The sequence below is a fragment of the Bombus vosnesenskii genome, unplaced genomic scaffold (genome assembly GCF_011952255.1).
Source record: "Bombus vosnesenskii isolate JDL3184/JDL3185 unplaced genomic scaffold, Bvos_JDL3184-5_v1.1 scf7180000013272, whole genome shotgun sequence".
Taxonomy (NCBI): Eukaryota; Metazoa; Arthropoda; class Insecta; order Hymenoptera; family Apidae; genus Bombus; species Bombus vosnesenskii.
In genome coordinates this window covers 4,242,965-4,260,814 of record NW_022882930.1, presented here as the reverse complement: position 1 = coordinate 4,260,814, position 17,850 = coordinate 4,242,965, and the positions used below count along the sequence as shown (strand labels likewise).

The window sequence follows — 17,850 nt, the reverse complement described above, 5'->3', positions numbered from 1 at the left end:
TCTATGGTTAATTATCGGTACTATCAATTGCGATCCAGTAAAGCAAAACGCGACGGCAGTGCTCTTAGAAAAAAACAGGAAGAATTATCCGATACCAGGAGTTTAAAAAACCTACCAATTCGAGATTGTCATCGATTAAGGTAGGAGATATTTTAAGATGTACAGTGATATATACAGAATGAGATTTTGGGAATTTAGAATGAAATAGACATTCTTAAAATTGGGCGTGTGGCACCGCCTTTTTCACTATTCGTCACTCCGATACATTTACAATTTTTTTTTTAATTATTTTATTGTTTTTTCCTCACAACTAAGTATAAAATGTAAATGATACTTTAATTTTCCTGAAAAGATATATACCTTTTTAATTAATTTTTCTTATGCCCATATCCACAGGCTTAATGTATTAATATAAAAATATTAAATGCTACTGTATATATCAAAATACTTCTTAGACTGGTTGGTCTTGCATTTTATAACTGTAACTATAAAAAAACATAAATTAACTTGGTAATTTATGAACGTTACAATAACCTTTTTGTATAATATTTTTTTAATACATTGGTTCTAAGAAAAGATGATTAGTGTGATATTTTTGAAGAAGGAAATTATTGGTTGCCCAGTTCTTATTGTTTAAGATATCTTTTAGGGTACTATCGGTCTTACAAATATATATATATTTATGTATACATTATTAATTATATGAAAGTGTTTATCATGATAAAAGCTATTTTGATGTTATAGATATGATATCAAATCAATAGATATAATTAATTTATATCTCATAAACAAGTGTGAAATAAACAGAATATAGGTAAATGTATACTGCTGACCCTATTCTTGGATTTCCCACATGCACAGTAGTTTCACATCCTGTCTTTGTTTAATATAATGTCTTTTAATAATGATCATTTGTTGAAAAATCTTTAATTTAATTAAAACATGCCAGTATTTGTATGAAATAAAGTTTTAAGGTTTTTTTATCTTCAATATTAAACTTTGTATATATGATTTCAGAAATATAAACCAAAATGTCCAAAAAGCCAGGTACCACTCAAGCAATGCATAAGGTTATAATGGTTGGAAGTGGAGGTGTAGGCAAATCTGCTCTTACATTACAATTTATGTATGATGAGGTACATTGATTTCATAAAAGTATATAAAAAAAATCGTGTTATATTATTGATTGATTGTTTTCTGTTTATATACAAATTAGTTTGTTGAAGATTATGAACCTACAAAAGCAGATTCCTACAGAAAGAAAGTTGTATTGGATGCAGAAGAAGTACAAATAGACATATTAGATACTGCAGGACAGGAAGATTATGCAGCAATTCGAGATAATTATTTCCGAAGTGGAGAAGGATTTCTTTGTGTATTTTCTATAACTGAGGATGATAGTTTTCAAGCTACTCAAGAATTTAGGTGAGTAACTAATTATTTAATCTGTGGGAGCTACATGTATTTGATTTTCAAGGCAAAATTATTTAATTTTATATATTTAGAGAACAGATTCTTAGGGTAAAAAACGATGAAAACATTCCATTTTTATTAGTGGGGAATAAATGTGATTTACAAGAAAAGAGAAAAGTTAGTTTAGCTGAAGCTCAAGCCAGGTCACAACAATGGGGTGTACCATATGTAGAAACAAGTGCAAAGACAAAAGAAAATGTTGATAAGGTAATGATTAAATTATAAGTTTCAACTTTTATAGACATTATATGGAAATAAATGTCTCTTAGAAAATTAACGTTATTAACAATTTTATGTTAATAATGACAAAATTTATATATTTATAATTGTATGTAAAAAAATGCACATGCATCATTGACATTTTGTTATCGTCTCAAATTTATTAGAGTTTTTAGAACACAAAAATTGCATGAAATATATTTAATTAGCTTTACATATAATTTACTGTATGTTTTATTTCCTATGCTACACATACATCTTATAGCTTTTGCACACATAATTCTGCAATAAAAACATACTGATATAAATATAATACAATATATAAATGTATATTGCATTTTTCTTTTTAAATTTATAAAGCACTTTCTCAAGCCTTGAAGCTTTGAGATGGCATCAATTGCACATTTGCAGGTATTTTTCGACTTGATGCGTGAAATAAGATCGCGCAAGATTGAAGATAAATCAGCAAGCAACGGTCGCGGAAAGGACCGTGCCAAGAGGAAGAAAAAGAAGTGCAAAATTCTATAGGTTTGCTTTTTTTGCACTGTTTTTGATCTTTCATAAGTGGACAACTGGATGATGATTCAGAAATTTTGTACATTGCAGTATTCTTTTCATTTTTTTCTGAAATTTAAATAAGTATTTATATGTGCAATTATCAGCAGGTAACAATTATACCAAAAGTATCAACCTTCTGCAAGAGTGTCTCTCAGGCATGTACAAAAGAAAATTACTTATATAAATTTCGCTTGTTATGTTGTTTCCAGCTTATGCCTGAAACACTGCATATGCATGTACAACTTCAATTCAATATCACAAATTACAAAGGCACAGACTGACTTTTTCGTTAATTTTTGAGACGTTTATTATAAAAGCAAAAAGAATGGGAATGAATTTATAAATTTTTACATGACATAGTAAATATAGCTCATTGATATGCATGTTTATTTTAGCGATGCAGATACCATACATTGTCGCACTGTATTTCTATTTATTCAACGCGTTTTATACTATATCTTAGTTTCACCAATTTAATAAATAAAACTTAAGCGACAGATACGGACAGAAAATAGATTTTATTTTTGGTCCTAATATTGATAATACATAGTAAAATTACTATAACCATGGATTTTAAATATTAAATAGAGATATAAAATGGAAATTGATAGTTTCTTTGTATTCTATTGCAGGTATTCTTTGACTTAATGCGTGCAATAGCTGCACGTAAAGCACAGGAAAACCAAGGAGATGGAAATGAACAGAAAAAAAGAAGTTGCTGTATTTTGCTCTAACAAACACAAAACAACGCGTATAGCTGCTATAATGGACCGTTCGACTTCTAATTGCGAAAACCTGAGTAAGAGAAGTGTATTTGTATACATACATACATCTATATATACATATAAGTGAGTGACATACACATACATATGCAGAAGGAAGTTTTCTGACACTTTACAGTGAATTGACAGTAAAAATAAATATGAAGAAATTGTATTAAAAACGCATAATTTAAATGTTATTTAATAATTATCATATTAATAGGTGTAAACTTTGTACTCTTTTCCACTAAACCACTAAATAATTAATTTGTAATGTACTGGTGCATATAATTATAATTCGTAGATACTACTATTAATTTATGTCGCAATATTTATTATAATGCAACAACAGTAACAAAGTTTTTAACAATGCACAAAATTACATTATATATATAGATGAACCCATTTCAAAATTTTTCATTACCACTAGAGTGCTGAAATATATACAGTTATTTAATTAAATGCTATAAAAATGAAAGGAAGAACCAGAAAAGGTGAAGGAGAAAGATTAATGTGTATGTATATGTACATGTTCATGCAATGTATGTTCATGTATACATACATTATACATGGATACTAAGCACAATATTTCATGATGATTTAATGATGGTTAACACAAGAAATGTTGCAAATATTTATTATAGGAACTCTGTAACCGATTTTATTTGCAAATAAAATTATTATATATTCATTGGTGTATTTTGTATGTTTCTTTGAATCCTTGGATGATTTCAGCACTCTTGCTTTATGTTATCATTTATTAATAAAATCTTAATATTTTCGACTTGCTTAAATTTGTTCTAGAATGAGACAGTCACGGCACTGTAAAGTACAGAAGACATACATGTGGTAACTAATCCACAGTTTATTTATCATTTGTAATATGTTATAAGACTAGTTTGCAATATACAGCTATGTACAAATGTAATACAATTTATTATTTTCATATTAAAGTAGCTTTGTATCTCTTCTGAACAAGCAAATATAAATAGAATAATTATATTTACATCTGAGAAAACAACAAAAACGTTGATTCTGATTTTCAGAGAAAGTAGTTCTATTTTGAAAAAATAATATAACTTTTTTTTCACCTATAACCTTTTTAACCTTTGGTTAAAAAGATCATTAAATATATGTATTTTATAGCACAGGTCATTATTCAAAAATACACATTCTTATTATTAAGCAAGTAATTAAAATGTATACAAAATATTGTGTCTATAAATTAATGTATTTCAATAGACTGAGAACATTATTAATGCTAATCTAAAAGACTTGAACCTCTATGAGGTGCATTTATTTGTGGAAAATTAAGAAAATCTTGATATTATATTTACATTTTACACCTCTCTCTCTCTATATATATATATATATAAAATGTGTGTGAAAAATGTGTGTGCGCGTGTGTGTGTATGTATATGTATATATATACACACGCGCGCGCGCACACACACGCATGTAGGTACTATTAAGTACTGGAACTTTACAAAATGGTTATGATTTGAAACATATTTATTAAATAACATTTTAGAGGATAAGTAATATTTTTTCTGCACTTTCCTTTTGATATTTTTGTACTATTGAAATTAATTGTGCCTTTTTAAGTGTTCACTACTAAGAAACTGAAATTAATAATATAATAAAGTTTTTTAATATAGCTTACCAGTGTGTATAAATTAAAAAAAATTTCATCTCATGAATGTCTGTATAGGAGATATATTACATATTATAATTATTCATAAAAGTATGTTATGCATATAAATATAAAATTATTGCTTTATCATAAATTAAATCATTCTTTATGTAATTATCATGTATTATCATCACTATAATTTAACTATATGTCTATAGCTTTTGATAGAATCTATTTTGTGCAAATTAGAAGAACAATGTTGTATATGATTTGTACACACACACACACACATACATCATGCGTCTTAAGATAATGAAAATGTATTACTAATTAGTAAATTAATCAAATTGTATGAAGTAAGTACATATATATGTAATGTGAGTGCAATGTTACATACATTATTTTCTCTGCACAAAGCTAAATAAATAAATATGAATATAAAATAATGTAACAAAAATAGCCCTGAATTTTTATTTCTTAATAATTTAGTGATCGTCAAATTACAATAAAATTTTAACTATCAAATAATATTTGATTAAATATCGAGTAATTTTTGTAACAAATTATGATTATAGTTATCTGTACTTTTTGAGTACCCGTTATATGGAAGTATAAGTATTGGACAAATTTCACAAATATCCAATCAGAAGTATAAACGTATAGAAATTTCTTGTTGTCACTGCAATTTACTATTAATACCCAAAGTTACCATGAATCATTCGTAAAACAGTCAAAAAAATGAATACTGAAGTGTCAGATTTAAATGAAAATGTTTGCTAAAAAAATATGTTCGAGGTTAAGAAACATTTTTTAAGATCAGAAAATAGGATCATAATGCATAGCTGCAAAACGCATCATCCTTTTTTTATTATTTTAAGCAAAAAGTTAGAGTAATGTATTTTATTTTTGTTGACAAAATTTCATAAAACTACTACAAAATGAGTAGTATTAAACTTGATATACAGTGGTCTCCAGTTCATGCCAATAAATTTATTACATGGGGTACAGAAATCTGTTTGTATGAAGTAATACAAGTAAAAGACAATAATAGACAATTATGTGAGTAAATGTCTCTTATAAAATATAATTGTATTCTATACATAGTTTAATAGAAATAGAATGTTATTCCATATCTTATATTTTCGTTACAGATACAAAGATTTCTGATTGTACAGTTGCTCATTTACTTGCAACAAATACTAATCATCATTATGTCAAATGTATTGATATATATCCACAATTAGAACCAGATATTCTATTAGCTGTTGGACAAGCAAATGGAAAAGTTGTTTTAACTACTTTTGGTCCAACAATTTTTGATTCCCAAGGTCTTAGTGGAAAGGAATTAGGTAAATTATTTCGATAAATAAAATCTATTACACATTTATATTTTATTACATTTACAAATTATTATAGTCCCAAAACATGCAAGACAATGCAATACGGTTGCTTGGAATCCCATAGACACAAATTTAATTGTGTCTGGTTTAGATAAACATAGTAAAGATCATTCCATTTTATTATGGGATATAAATAAAGGTTTGCAAACCTCTGAAAGAGTGCATCACCACAATACAGTGCAGACAGATTCTATGAGACCTATTGCAGAAGTTGGTGTTTCAGAAACTATACATTCTATTGCTTGGTTCAAACATGAACAAAAATGTATGGTAGTTGGCACTAATAACAAACAATTAAAAATCATTGATTTCAGAGGTATTATAATAAAACAGTGTAATTGCATATTTTTTATACGTAATGTAATTTGCCATATATACATTATATTATTTTATATTAGATTCTGCAAAAGTGGTCAACACAACAGCCACTAAAGCTGTTTATAATGTATCAGTAAATCCGCATAATAATTATCATTTACTTTCAAGTGTTGATAATCAGATAACAATTTGGGATACAAGATGCTTTGAAAAACCTGTTTTAACATTATCACAAACTAGACAAATTACGAAAGTATTATGGTGCCCAACTAGGCACAATCTTTTGGGTGCTTTACAAAAAGACTCAGGTAAAGTATCAATTTAATTTTCTCTTAATTTAATCATAAATTGTATTAATAAGCATTGATATCATCTCTAATAAAGCGACACTGCATTTGTATGACATTCAACATTGTGGAATTGGAGGAGGAGAAGATACAGAACCTGGAGCATTAGAAAGAACAGTTGCACCACCTTGGTATAGTCCTGTAAGTTTTTCATGGCATCCAACACACGTGAACAGATTATTGGCAATATCTCAACAAGGTTTGACAATATTATATTATAAACTTATACAAATTATAGAATAAAGTGTTTCTGATTTTATTTTATCCTTTTAAAGGACTTACAGATTATACAGTTTGTGAAAGAATTACAGTAAACTGGTCAACACGATCTCATCTTGCCTGGAATCATGCTTCAAAATCATTTAAATATATATGCAGTAATGATAATATTTACAAAGCCCTGAACGATATTTCTATCTTAACTAAAACACGTGCTGCTTCAGAATATGGCTTACTTGTAAGTTAAGGAAATTTACAATTTATATTTTTTATATAACATCTTTAATATATATATCTGTAGCCAGAGCTGGCTCAAAATGGGGAATTGGCTGAAAATGAAACTCTGAAAAACTTATGGCAGTGGTTGTACTTAAGTCGCTATTTAGTAGAGGATGGCACTATACCATCTGCAGATAATAAACATCCAGGTGTCAGGTAAATTAATGATTTTCTAATCATATATCTGAAAATTCACAAAATAATATCTATTAATGTTACATAGAACAGTTTTAAAACTAGATGGCCAACAAGGATCTACCAATGGTTCCTTAAAGTCGGAACTAATTCATCGTCCTTGGTCGGATATAGGATCTAATCATACCGCAAAAATTTACAGGTATAAAATACATGCAATGTATCATACTAAAGCTTTGTAACATAATTTAATATTTATATAATAGATCTGCAGACAGAGATAAAGGATTGCTTTTATGTGGTTGGAGATTTGATAAAGATACCAATACCCTTTATGATAACTTATTCTTAGAAAGATTAGAAAGAGAAGGAGCATATCCAAGAGCAGCAGCAATTGCAGTTTTTAATTTATGTTTACGGCAAGCTATCGAAATTTTAAATCGAGGAGCTACTAAAATGTCGATGTCTACAAATTTAAATATCGTTGCTATGGCTTTATCAGGATTTTCCGAAGACCGGAATAGTATGTGGAGAGAATCATGTTTAAAATGTAGATCTCAACTTTCAGACCCTTATTTGAGAGCAACTTTTGCTTTTCTAACAGCAGACGATTCTTATGAAAATGTTCTTGTAAGTACACATTGATCTTTGTTCCTTATGAAACATAATATTCATATATGAAATGAGAAAAATAAATATTTTTAGAATGAAAACGGTATGGCAGTTGAAGACAGAGTAGCCTTTGCACTTATGTTTTTATCGGATAATAAGTTAAGCGAATATTTAAAAAAATTAACTCAAAAGTTAACTGATGAAGGAAATTTAGCGGGTTTTCTTTTGACAGGTTTGCATAATTTAATAAACACATGCTAATTATAATATTTACTTATTATGTATTGCGTCTTAGGTACTAGTTTAGAAGGTATACAATTATTAAATCGGTACTTAGAAATTACTGGTGATGTTCAAAGTTGTAGTTTAATAGCTATTAGAGCATTTACACCAACATTACTTCAAGAAAATCAAGTCCAAGTTTGGATTACAAGGTACTACAATAAACAATATTTACTTAAAAGATTATGGGAAATAAATATAACTTCAAAAATTGCAATAAAGTTATAGAAATCTTTTGAATGCTTGGAAAATGTGGACCCAAAGGGCTCACTTTGATATCGCGATGAGGTCTTCAACGAATGAAAAGCCTCCGCAACAAATATATGTTTCTTGTAATTTTTGTGGTAAAAGTATATCAGCCTTTATGCAAGGTTTAAGTAGAGCAAGAGGACCTTTTGGCAGGTTAGGAAGTACACCCAATAAACTGAAGGTAATATGTCTTTGAATATTTGATAGAATATTTGATAGAGCAATAATTAAAGTTTCAAGTAAAATAATATTTTATATTTATAAAATAATGTCTTCTTACTTTTTTGTAGATGTCTTCGTGTCCAAATTGTAGAAAACCATTACCGCGATGCGCAATATGCTTAATGCATATGGGCACAGTAAGTGGATTGCAAATGACAACATCCAGTGTTAGTAGAAGCGAAGAATGTGATAATAAATTGACAGAATTTAGTAATTGGTTTACATGGTGTCAAACATGTAGACATGGTGGTCATGCTGATCATATTACACATTGGTTTCGGTAATATATTTTAAGATCATACGTATTAATTTCCTCTAATTCGTATATTTTCTCTTTTAAGTAATTTATTGTCTTATTTAAACAGGCAACATTCAGAATGTCCAGTAACCTCATGTACATGTAGATGCTTCTCTTTAGATGCATCATGTAAAATAGCAGTGGGTATAACATAAATAGAAATCTAAGATTCTAAAAGTTTTAAATAATACTGATGATGCTCATTAAAGTTTTAGGATTTCATTTTGTACATTTCTTGGAACAACATGAATGTTATAAATGAAGGATAATGAGTCTTGTGAACAAGATACTATTTAAATTTATTATAAAAGAATAATTTACACTTCGACATATATATTAAAATAATCGTATTCTTATAAAAAGTTTTTAAACATTTTTATAGGTTATACAATTATAAATTTAAAATCCTGTTTCATCTTCAGACATTTTCCATTTTCCTGGTCCTAATACATTCAAGATAACCATGAGTTGTTTATATCGATCGACATCTATAATTAATAATCTATAATTAATATTTTCGTTATTTTTATACACCTTACAATATATACGTATATAAAATAAGATCGAAATTTACCAAAATTCTCTGTCATACTAAGTGGGAATACTATATAATTACTGCAGTTCATTGTAGATGCGGATTGTAATGTGCCATGTATTTCTATATAACCTTCAGCATCGTTATCAATTGGTACTGGTAAGGTTACATTAACTTGTACACCATCGGTTGTTTTTACTTCTATATTTTTACCGTTTGAACCTTTCTAGAAATTATAAAATACTTCAATAAATTAATATAACTAATTCTAACGGAATAAATACTATAAGTCAGGAACAACTATTGACATCAAGTAATGGTATTTATGTATATTCTTACATTAATATCAAATAAATCTTACTTTTCCAATAGTGCCAAGTATAATTACTTGTTCTCCAACATTTTGTGCCAATTGACGACCTTCAATACGCTTTTTTATCATTTTTTTCTTTGTTAATAATACCTCTACTTCTAAAAACTGTTTTGAAAATTATACATTATACGTCGAAGCACTATAGTGACATGACAATGATTTAAATATGGTGTTTTCGGACAATCAACTTTTAGATCTAAAATACTAGATCTAACATAAGCTATGAATTGGTGAATAAAATGATAGAACTTAAATCCTTATTTTCTGGCCAATTATTAAAACATTCAAGACATTATAATGAACTATATTTATATATTAAATATATCTCCGTATTAGATTTAATCACTACAGTGTAGTGAATTCTTCCAAAGAGTTGGTCAGTATATTTATTGGACATATATAAGTAGCTACGTAGCATTTTGAGTTCTACCATCTAAGGTTTTTTTGCTTCTATGTGCTGCACCTACAATCAGTGCGGCTTCTTCCATTCGTTTTTGGTTCTACGTTATGTCGTGTTCTGCGAATGATTCTTGAAAGGATCAAACCATATTATTTTCATTATTTTGCGCTAGTACTTATCGAGAATAGAGTACTAAAGTTGCAAATAAACTATTGAGAAAGGTAAATATCTTTAATAACGTGTAACACATCGAGAAATATCGTCGATGTTTTATCGAGGATAACAATGGCTGCAATGCGACATTTAAAATGATTTCTTTCCTTTACTAATGCGTATGGAGTATGGAATTCTAGAATTAAATTTTATAATGAATTGAAAGCATCGAAATTTACCAAACGTTTAACATTATCATGATTCTTAGAATTAGATCATGCATGATTGTATGATCTACATATTTTTCGTCATATATTGCCAAATAAAAAGATCTTCTTATAACATAACCTGATATATTGATTATATAGGTATGATGTGCTTTTTACAGATTGAGGTTATAGAGAAATGGAGCAGGAACCGAGACGTAAAGGGCCAAGAAGCCCTAGTGCAGACTCAGAAGACTCATCTCATAGAAGAAGATCAAGGAAATATGATCGATCTCCATCTCCAAGAAGAAGCAGATATCGAAGATCTCGTTCCAGAGATAGAAGATCACGTTCCAGTTCCAGAGATAGAAGAAGGAAAGACTCTAGTCGTTCACAACAAGAATGGAAACAGCAAGCTGCATCTCAGTCTCAATCTTCTACTCCTAATCCAGCTAATCCTGGTGGTTATGTTCCAGCAGTTCACAATCAATACCAGGTAAATCAAATATGTCTAGGAAAAAGGAAAGAATATAAAAGAAGGAAATAAATAATATATATTTATTTTTCAGGCACCACCACCTCCAAACACCAGTCAACCACCACCACCTTTGCCAGCTTATAACCAAGGCTACAATAATTACAATTACAACTATGGACAAGGCTATGACTACAGCTACCAGCAACCCACTGGTTATCGCAGTGTAAGTTTTTTGAAAGAGTACATTAGTTCAAAGGAGTATGTATAATGATTAGCTGATATCGTAATAATTAAAATTATATTGCGTTTAAGGCAATATAATTAAATTCCAATACTTTTGAAACATTACCTATTCATAGGTTTGATTGTATTGTATGAGTTTGTAAAAGTAATTATGAAATTATTACACAAACTACCGAAATGTTTTTAATAATATTTGGTAGTACTGTCCATTTTTTGGCGGATGAACATTACGTTCTTTTGTATCGCGAAGTATTGTGAATCCCCTCGTAAGTATAACGTTCGCGTTGTTTATTTTATTGGCATCGACATTGGAAACCAGTATTATTGACCAGATGATTTGTCTTCAAGAATCTTCCGTGTATTATCCAAAGTTCTGATTTGAGTATGGACAAATAAAGGTAAGGTTTGATAGAAGCATTGTTTGAGTATTTGACATCAAATGTATATTTATTTTGTTAGGATTATCCACCACCAAATTGGCAAGGGAATCAGGTAGCTTATAACAATCAACAACCACCACCTCCTCCCTCATTAACATCCCAGCAAGAATCGTCAAGACCAGTGGATAGTGGTTCCTCTGGATTAGTGTCATCCTTGGCAAGACCGGAAGATGCCAAGAAGGAAGGTGAGTCTTTTATTTTATTTTGATTTAAATTTATTAGCTGATATTATTTTAATACATTTTTATGTTCTATGCCCAGCAGCAATTGCAGCTGAGGTAAAACAGCAAAAAGCAACTCTGGGTAAACAACGTGAAGAATACGTTAAGAAATCTACTACATTACAACGCGAATTGGAGATTCTGCGACAACAGTGCGATGAAATTGGTAAAGAAGGTGGAAGAGAGAATAATCGTATTTTAAAAGAGAATCATAAATTGCAGGTACGCAATTATTACATAAAATGATCAACAATATATTTCAACAGCTTTTCATTGTATGTTAATTCTTAATTTGCAGATTGAGATACAAAATAAAATGAAATCGATACATAATGTAATCGATATGCTTACCGGAATTATAGGAGATAAAGCTACTGTTGATGATCTGAAAAGCAAGTTTAAATTAGAAATTAGCAAATGTTCAAGAAGTCCCAAAGAAGACTTTCCGAAAGGAAAATCATTGTCGCCCGACCGATCATCGGCATCCGACTCCGACAAGGAATCCAAAATTGAAAGGGACATAAAAGAACGAAGGTCTCCCGAAGATTCTAAACCTATGTACAATTTTGTACATTATGACCCAGAAATGCATTGGTGTAAAGTCTGCGATATATTTCCTAAAACGGCAAAGGAATATTTGAATCATCTGCATAGCAATGAGCACAAAGAAGCTTGCTTAGTAAGTTGCCTGTTATTCTAATAATAGAGTCTTAGTGAAACTCATTCAGCTCTGGTATAGGTACTTTCAATAACTGAATGTAGAAATTTCTAACTGAAGATCGTTTTCATAAATAACTTTTATAACCATTAGAACAGGATGCAGAAAAATCTAACTGATAATTGATTTACATTGTGAGAGAACAAATGGATTCGATTAAAACTATGTATTTCTAATTTGAACTATATTTGTATAAGGATGATATATTACAGTAACAGTCAACCTGCAGGTACTTGGTACATAGTCTGATTGATGTATCATAACAATGTCTCATTAAGAAGTACCACCGAATATTTGTATAGTATTGTAGGAAACATTCTCATTAACATCTAATTCCCTGCAACAGGAACGCAAGATAGTTGACATGCCGTGGCATGAGCGGAATGGAGAGGGAACGGAAAAGGAAGTGCCCTATTATCCTGGACTGCCAACGAAAAGAACACCTATTAAAGGTATGGTTCATTTCAGTGGATAATTACTAATAGCATACAATTCCGTAGCTTGTGCACAGACACTGTGTCCGGTATGTATTGAAGAGATCTACGACTATGGTTTGCTAAAAAATTTGCTTGCATTAACATACGTATTATCGACTTACATAGTCATATTATGTACGCGAAAAGAAAGATAATTAGGCTTCAAACATTTATTGCCTTTTTCTTTCTCCAAATTATTCAAAATAATATACATCAGAGATGTCCGTTGTGGAAATGAATCGTTTTATAAATTTGTACGCGAAATAATTTTTATTTTTTCCGTGAAGTGTCTTTTACACATCACAATGTTAGCAGCAAATTTTGTAGCAATGATGTAAACACCATAAAGATGCACTGGATTTTAAATGGACTCGAGGAGCACACTTTCGGGCGATTTCAGATATTTCAGCTTCTATAATCGAACCATTTAAAATTATTCCTCGCAAGTGTACTGTTCGTCGATTCATCATATATAGGTCTATTTACAGTCAAGAATGAACAAAGGAAGATCTTATCAATGTGAAATATATATTAATATGAATCAATGTTATCATAATGCTGGTGCGTGTATAAATACAAATAACGTATATAGTTATATGAAAATGTGTAAATTGTGATATTCGCTCGTGTCACTTATTTTATTTAGCATATATACTATATTATTAAATAGGTTTATGATATATATTATAAATCGAAATATTTTTGTGAAACGTACTGTAAATGCCGATTAATTTTTTTGAGATATATATAGAAGTTAAAACAATTATTAATTTTTAGCTTTTATATGATTAATAAAAGTTAAGAAAAAAGGTCAAAAAAATACATGAGGTAGTTGCAGTACGTGTAAAAATTCTATGTTATGTTGCTTTATGTAATTTCTTATTTTCATTTTACTTGTAATATCTTTGTGGTATATTTGTATGAATAAAATATGATTTCTTCCCATCCTTTTTTTCTTCTAGAATTCAACGTGGAAGACTACGGAAGAATATTTAATGTTATCAACCATTTATTGAGCATCTTTTAATATATATTGTTTTTGTTTTCAGTGACATGAATGTGTCGTGGCAGAATATAAGGTCATTCTTTATGAACTTAAATTGTTTACCATTTTCAAAGCTTAAGTAATGCTAAGTGTTAAAATATTTGCTTATAGGTTTACAGTTCTTCAGCGCTGCAACGGCATGGTACTGCAAGCTTTGCGATTCCTGGATCGGGGATCTCCATTGTGCAAGTTTGCACCTGAAATCTAAACAGCATTCAGAAAATTATTCTGTATGTTCTTTATTTTCTAAATTTTGTATTTCAAAAAAAGGGGCAATATAAAATTAATTAGTTAACATCTTTATTTAGCGTTTTGTCGAGCAAAATCCACATTGGGAAACCGATTGGATGGCAGATCGTGAGAAAGCATTCTCAGAGGAGAAACACAAACAGATCCAAATGGAATTGCAGAAGCACAAAGACGACGACCCACCACCGAAATCGAAGAAATCAAAGAAGTCGAAGAAGAGTAAGAAGAAATCTAAGAAGCGAAGAAACAGAAGCAGTGGTAGCGACAGTTCCAGCGAATCAGAAAATTCGGACACAGATTCCGATCAAGATATGTCCAAGAGCATTCGTGTTGCTATGCGAAATAAAATGAAAGCGTCGACGCAAGCCATTCTGAATGAAGAGATAGATTATCATCGGATAAAATTGAAAGGACACTGGTCAAAAATGGCGCAACACTTGAATCAATCACTGACTCCAGAACCTCAACCTGTCGAAACTGATGAAAGACAGTTGTTGAATTCGATCAGAGACAAATTAAAAGCGAAGCAGGAAGAAGAAATGAAGTCTATTAGTAATCGAAGGCTGAGCCAAGAGAAAGTAATTGAAGAAGAGGAGGAAGAACAAGAACAGGCTTCTTTTTCGAACAAATCAAAGCCGGAGAATTTAGAAGCTTGGGGACCAAAAGAACCTCCTAAATCCTTCTGGATAAAGAAGGAAGAGGAAAAACCGCAACCCATAGCCAACAAACCAATCGAATTACCCAAACCAGAAGAAATGCCTAAACCGCATATGGGATTCTGGACAAAACAGCAAGTCAACATGACCGTAAAACCGCCTGAAAATAAATCTGTAGAGAAGGAGGATGAGAGACAACGAGAAAGCGATAGATACAAAGATGATCGGGATAGAAAGTATGACAGACGGGAGGATAAATACGATCGTTATAGCAGCAGGTACGAAAGAAGGCGCGGGCGAGACAGAGATCGTGATCGTGACAGAGATAGGGATAGGGACCGTGATAGGGACAGGGACAGGGATAGAGATCGAGACAGGGACTATTACGATGATCGAAGAAAACGAGATAGTAATGAATCTCCTCGACGTGAAAGAAGTTGGCGCGACAGCCCAAAAAGAGGTTACGATAAATATGGTAAGGACAGAAGAGACGATAATTCATCTAACGACGAGTCCAAATTCGAGAAGAAAACAAACGAATCCGCGTCTAAATCTAAGAAGGGTAGTATACAGACTAAAAAGTCAACGCCTCAGGTATCGAAAGGTAAATTACCATTCATTGGTAGATTACCGCTATTTAAGAAGAAAGCTGAAGAACCAAAGTTGCCTGAGAAAGATATTACTCCTCTTCCCTATCAGCAGAGTAAATTCGAAGATACACCGAAAGTTCCCAATGAGATCATAAACCCACCTGGTGTTGTACATATCACCAAGCTTGCAACTCCAATAAATCTGGGTAATAATAATAATAACACTACCAGCAGCAGTAACAATAATAGTAGCATTACTACCACAGCTAATAGTACAAGCACTCTACCTCCTCAAACCAACAAAAGTCAACCGATGAAAATATTGGTAGCTCCACCACCTCCGGTATTGAATGAAACGAAACCTACACAGCAGGTGGTCGATATGGAGATTGAAGATCAATCTGAGGAAACAGTAATAGAGGAACCAATAATAGAGCAGCAAAAACAAACGCACAGTATATCGAAATTACCTCTGCCTCCACATCCTCCTCCTCCTCTGAATAGACCACCACCACCTTTCTCGACTACGTCGCAGCAGCAACAGCAGCAACAGCAACAGGCAACGGTGCAAAGTAGACCGCAATTCCCTACGAATCGACCTCCACCGCCATTTATGACAACTCCACCACCGTTCGTTCAGAGTCAACCACGATTTCCGCCTCATCAACCAGTACGGCCACCAGTGCAAAGTCATCCTCCTTTCATGGCAAATCCACCGCCACAAATGCCCACTGTACCTCCTTTCGTTCAAAATCATCAAAATCCACCACCACCTCCACTACCAACTGTTGAGAATACTACACAAGATATTTCCGACATCCCGGAACCCACTGAAAAACGAACTGATCCAAGCATACCTCTGCCTGATGATTTGCAAGAGGCCCTAAATATCATCTTCCCAAAAGAGGAAACAGAAACGAAACAACAAAGTCAACAAGAAAGTAACATTATGTATTCGTCTATGTATAGTATGTTAGGGTGTGTTGGGTATGGGCCAGAATATATGGATCAACCACCACCTGAAATTACTCAAGCGGAGACAGAAGTAGATACTCAACCTGGACCAGATGATTTGAAGATGTTAGGCATTGACGAAGGAGATACAATCCTATAAAACTTTTTATAAACTCACAATGTTTTCTGGTTTGAATGTTTTTTTTGATAAGGATCTAGCGTTAAACTCTAAGTCACGTTGACTGTCTATCCCTTCTACTTTGAAACAATTGTTATTTGTATTGTAATTTCTTGACTTAAAATTTATATGTTATGTATGTTAACATCGAATATTATGTAATTATGTAAACTAGTATTTTAAGTAAGAAATAGTAAATGTTTCTTTCTCATGTGCTAATGGCGAATTGGTTGATGCTAAAGCGTTGTCTTAGCGAAATAACTGAGTGAAATGAGCTTGTGAAAGATTTACTATTTTTTATTAACTATACTGTTTTCATTTAATTCTGATTGAAAAAGATATCTCCAGGTTTTTATGAGTTTGCTAAAAAAAAAACTAAACAGTTAAGCTAAACGTTACAGTGTCATATAATTACTTTTACTTAAGGCGTATATATATATATATACACCTTAGGCACGTGTCAATACTTAAATTTCCATATGTGTATAAGAGTATTAAAAACACTTCTTTAGAGATATAAGTAATCAGCCTATTTACTTTTCCAGAACACATTTGAATACTTGTAAGAACAGCATAAACACTGTTTGGAAAACAAATTCAAAATGTACATTTGATTTATGAATAATATTCCATTAATAAATAACGAAATTACATGAAACGAGACGTGATGTTATAAAACTAAGGGATTCAAAGAAAAATGGACGCATTTTTCGTTGCATTATTCAACTATGCTTTGTTTATTCTTTTTCATGAAATTTTGTTTTTTCATTTGAAAATTATTTTATAGGGTTTTTTAAATGCTATATCACATAACTTCATCTTGAAGCGCACAACCTTCCATACAATACAATATAATTCAATGCCTTGTTTTCGTCAGTAATGCCAGGTAATGCTAAATAAGAAATACAGGTATTGCATGGCACAAAGCAT

The 17,850-nt window shown here is 31.0% G+C and overlaps 4 protein-coding genes across 9 annotated transcripts; 3 read left to right on the top strand and 1 right to left on the bottom strand.

The window, feature by feature from the left end:
• The first annotated feature begins 10 nt into the window (after window positions 1-10).
• LOC117231308 (ras-related protein Ral-a) lies at window positions 11-3,964 on the top strand. 4 transcript variants are annotated; one of them, XR_004492937.1, is made up of 7 exons: window positions 11-140; window positions 1,018-1,136; window positions 1,217-1,425; window positions 1,506-1,680; window positions 2,104-2,220; window positions 2,355-2,405; window positions 2,883-2,953. XR_004492937.1 is itself a non-coding variant. In XM_033489652.1 (7 exons), the coding sequence occupies exons 2-5, from the start codon at window positions 1,032-1,034 to the stop codon at window positions 2,218-2,220; spliced, it is 606 nt and encodes a 201-aa protein (XP_033345543.1). In that variant the 5' UTR covers window positions 11-140; window positions 1,018-1,031; the 3' UTR covers window positions 2,358-2,405; window positions 2,883-2,953. The 4 variants fall into 4 exon arrangements, 3 of the variants coding, with proteins under 3 accessions (XP_033345543.1, XP_033345542.1, XP_033345544.1); XM_033489652.1 differs by having other exon boundaries at window positions 2,358-2,405; XM_033489651.1 differs by lacking the exon at window positions 2,355-2,405 and having other exon boundaries at window positions 2,883-2,948.
• Window positions 3,965-5,266: 1,302 nt separating this feature from the next.
• On the top strand, window positions 5,267-9,361 carry LOC117231305 (GATOR complex protein MIOS-B). The gene is made up of 15 exons (XM_033489642.1): window positions 5,267-5,703; window positions 5,796-5,993; window positions 6,061-6,360; window positions 6,443-6,670; window positions 6,747-6,908; window positions 6,985-7,166; window positions 7,230-7,363; window positions 7,431-7,544; window positions 7,609-7,972; window positions 8,048-8,186; window positions 8,250-8,388; window positions 8,459-8,666; window positions 8,776-8,987; window positions 9,073-9,145; window positions 9,215-9,361. Exons 1-15 carry the CDS (start codon window positions 5,583-5,585, stop codon window positions 9,218-9,220), a joined length of 2,580 nt encoding a protein of 859 aa, XP_033345533.1. The 5' UTR covers window positions 5,267-5,582; the 3' UTR covers window positions 9,221-9,361.
• LOC117231309 lies at window positions 9,275-10,078 on the bottom strand. Its single transcript, XM_033489654.1, has 3 exons — window positions 9,902-10,078; window positions 9,580-9,766; window positions 9,275-9,493 (listed from the first exon to the last, which is right to left on the bottom strand). Exons 1-3 carry the CDS (start codon window positions 9,980-9,982, stop codon window positions 9,405-9,407), a joined length of 357 nt encoding a protein of 118 aa, XP_033345545.1. The 5' UTR covers window positions 9,983-10,078; the 3' UTR covers window positions 9,275-9,404.
• A 284-nt stretch (window positions 10,079-10,362) lies between these two features.
• Window positions 10,363-17,846, top strand: LOC117231300 (zinc finger matrin-type protein CG9776-like). 3 transcript variants are annotated; one of them, XM_033489633.1, is made up of 9 exons: window positions 10,363-10,534; window positions 10,855-11,168; window positions 11,242-11,373; window positions 11,853-12,018; window positions 12,095-12,276; window positions 12,353-12,733; window positions 13,119-13,224; window positions 14,405-14,523; window positions 14,602-16,902. In XM_033489633.1, the coding sequence occupies exons 2-9, from the start codon at window positions 10,872-10,874 to the stop codon at window positions 16,900-16,902; spliced, it is 3,684 nt and encodes a 1,227-aa protein (XP_033345524.1). In that variant the 5' UTR covers window positions 10,363-10,534; window positions 10,855-10,871. The 3 variants fall into 3 exon arrangements, with proteins under 3 accessions (XP_033345524.1, XP_033345526.1, XP_033345525.1); XM_033489635.1 differs by having other exon boundaries at window positions 10,365-10,534; window positions 12,098-12,276; window positions 14,602-17,846; XM_033489634.1 differs by lacking the exon at window positions 10,363-10,534 and having other exon boundaries at window positions 10,872-11,168; window positions 14,602-17,846.
• The last annotated feature ends 4 nt before the right edge of the window (window positions 17,847-17,850 follow it).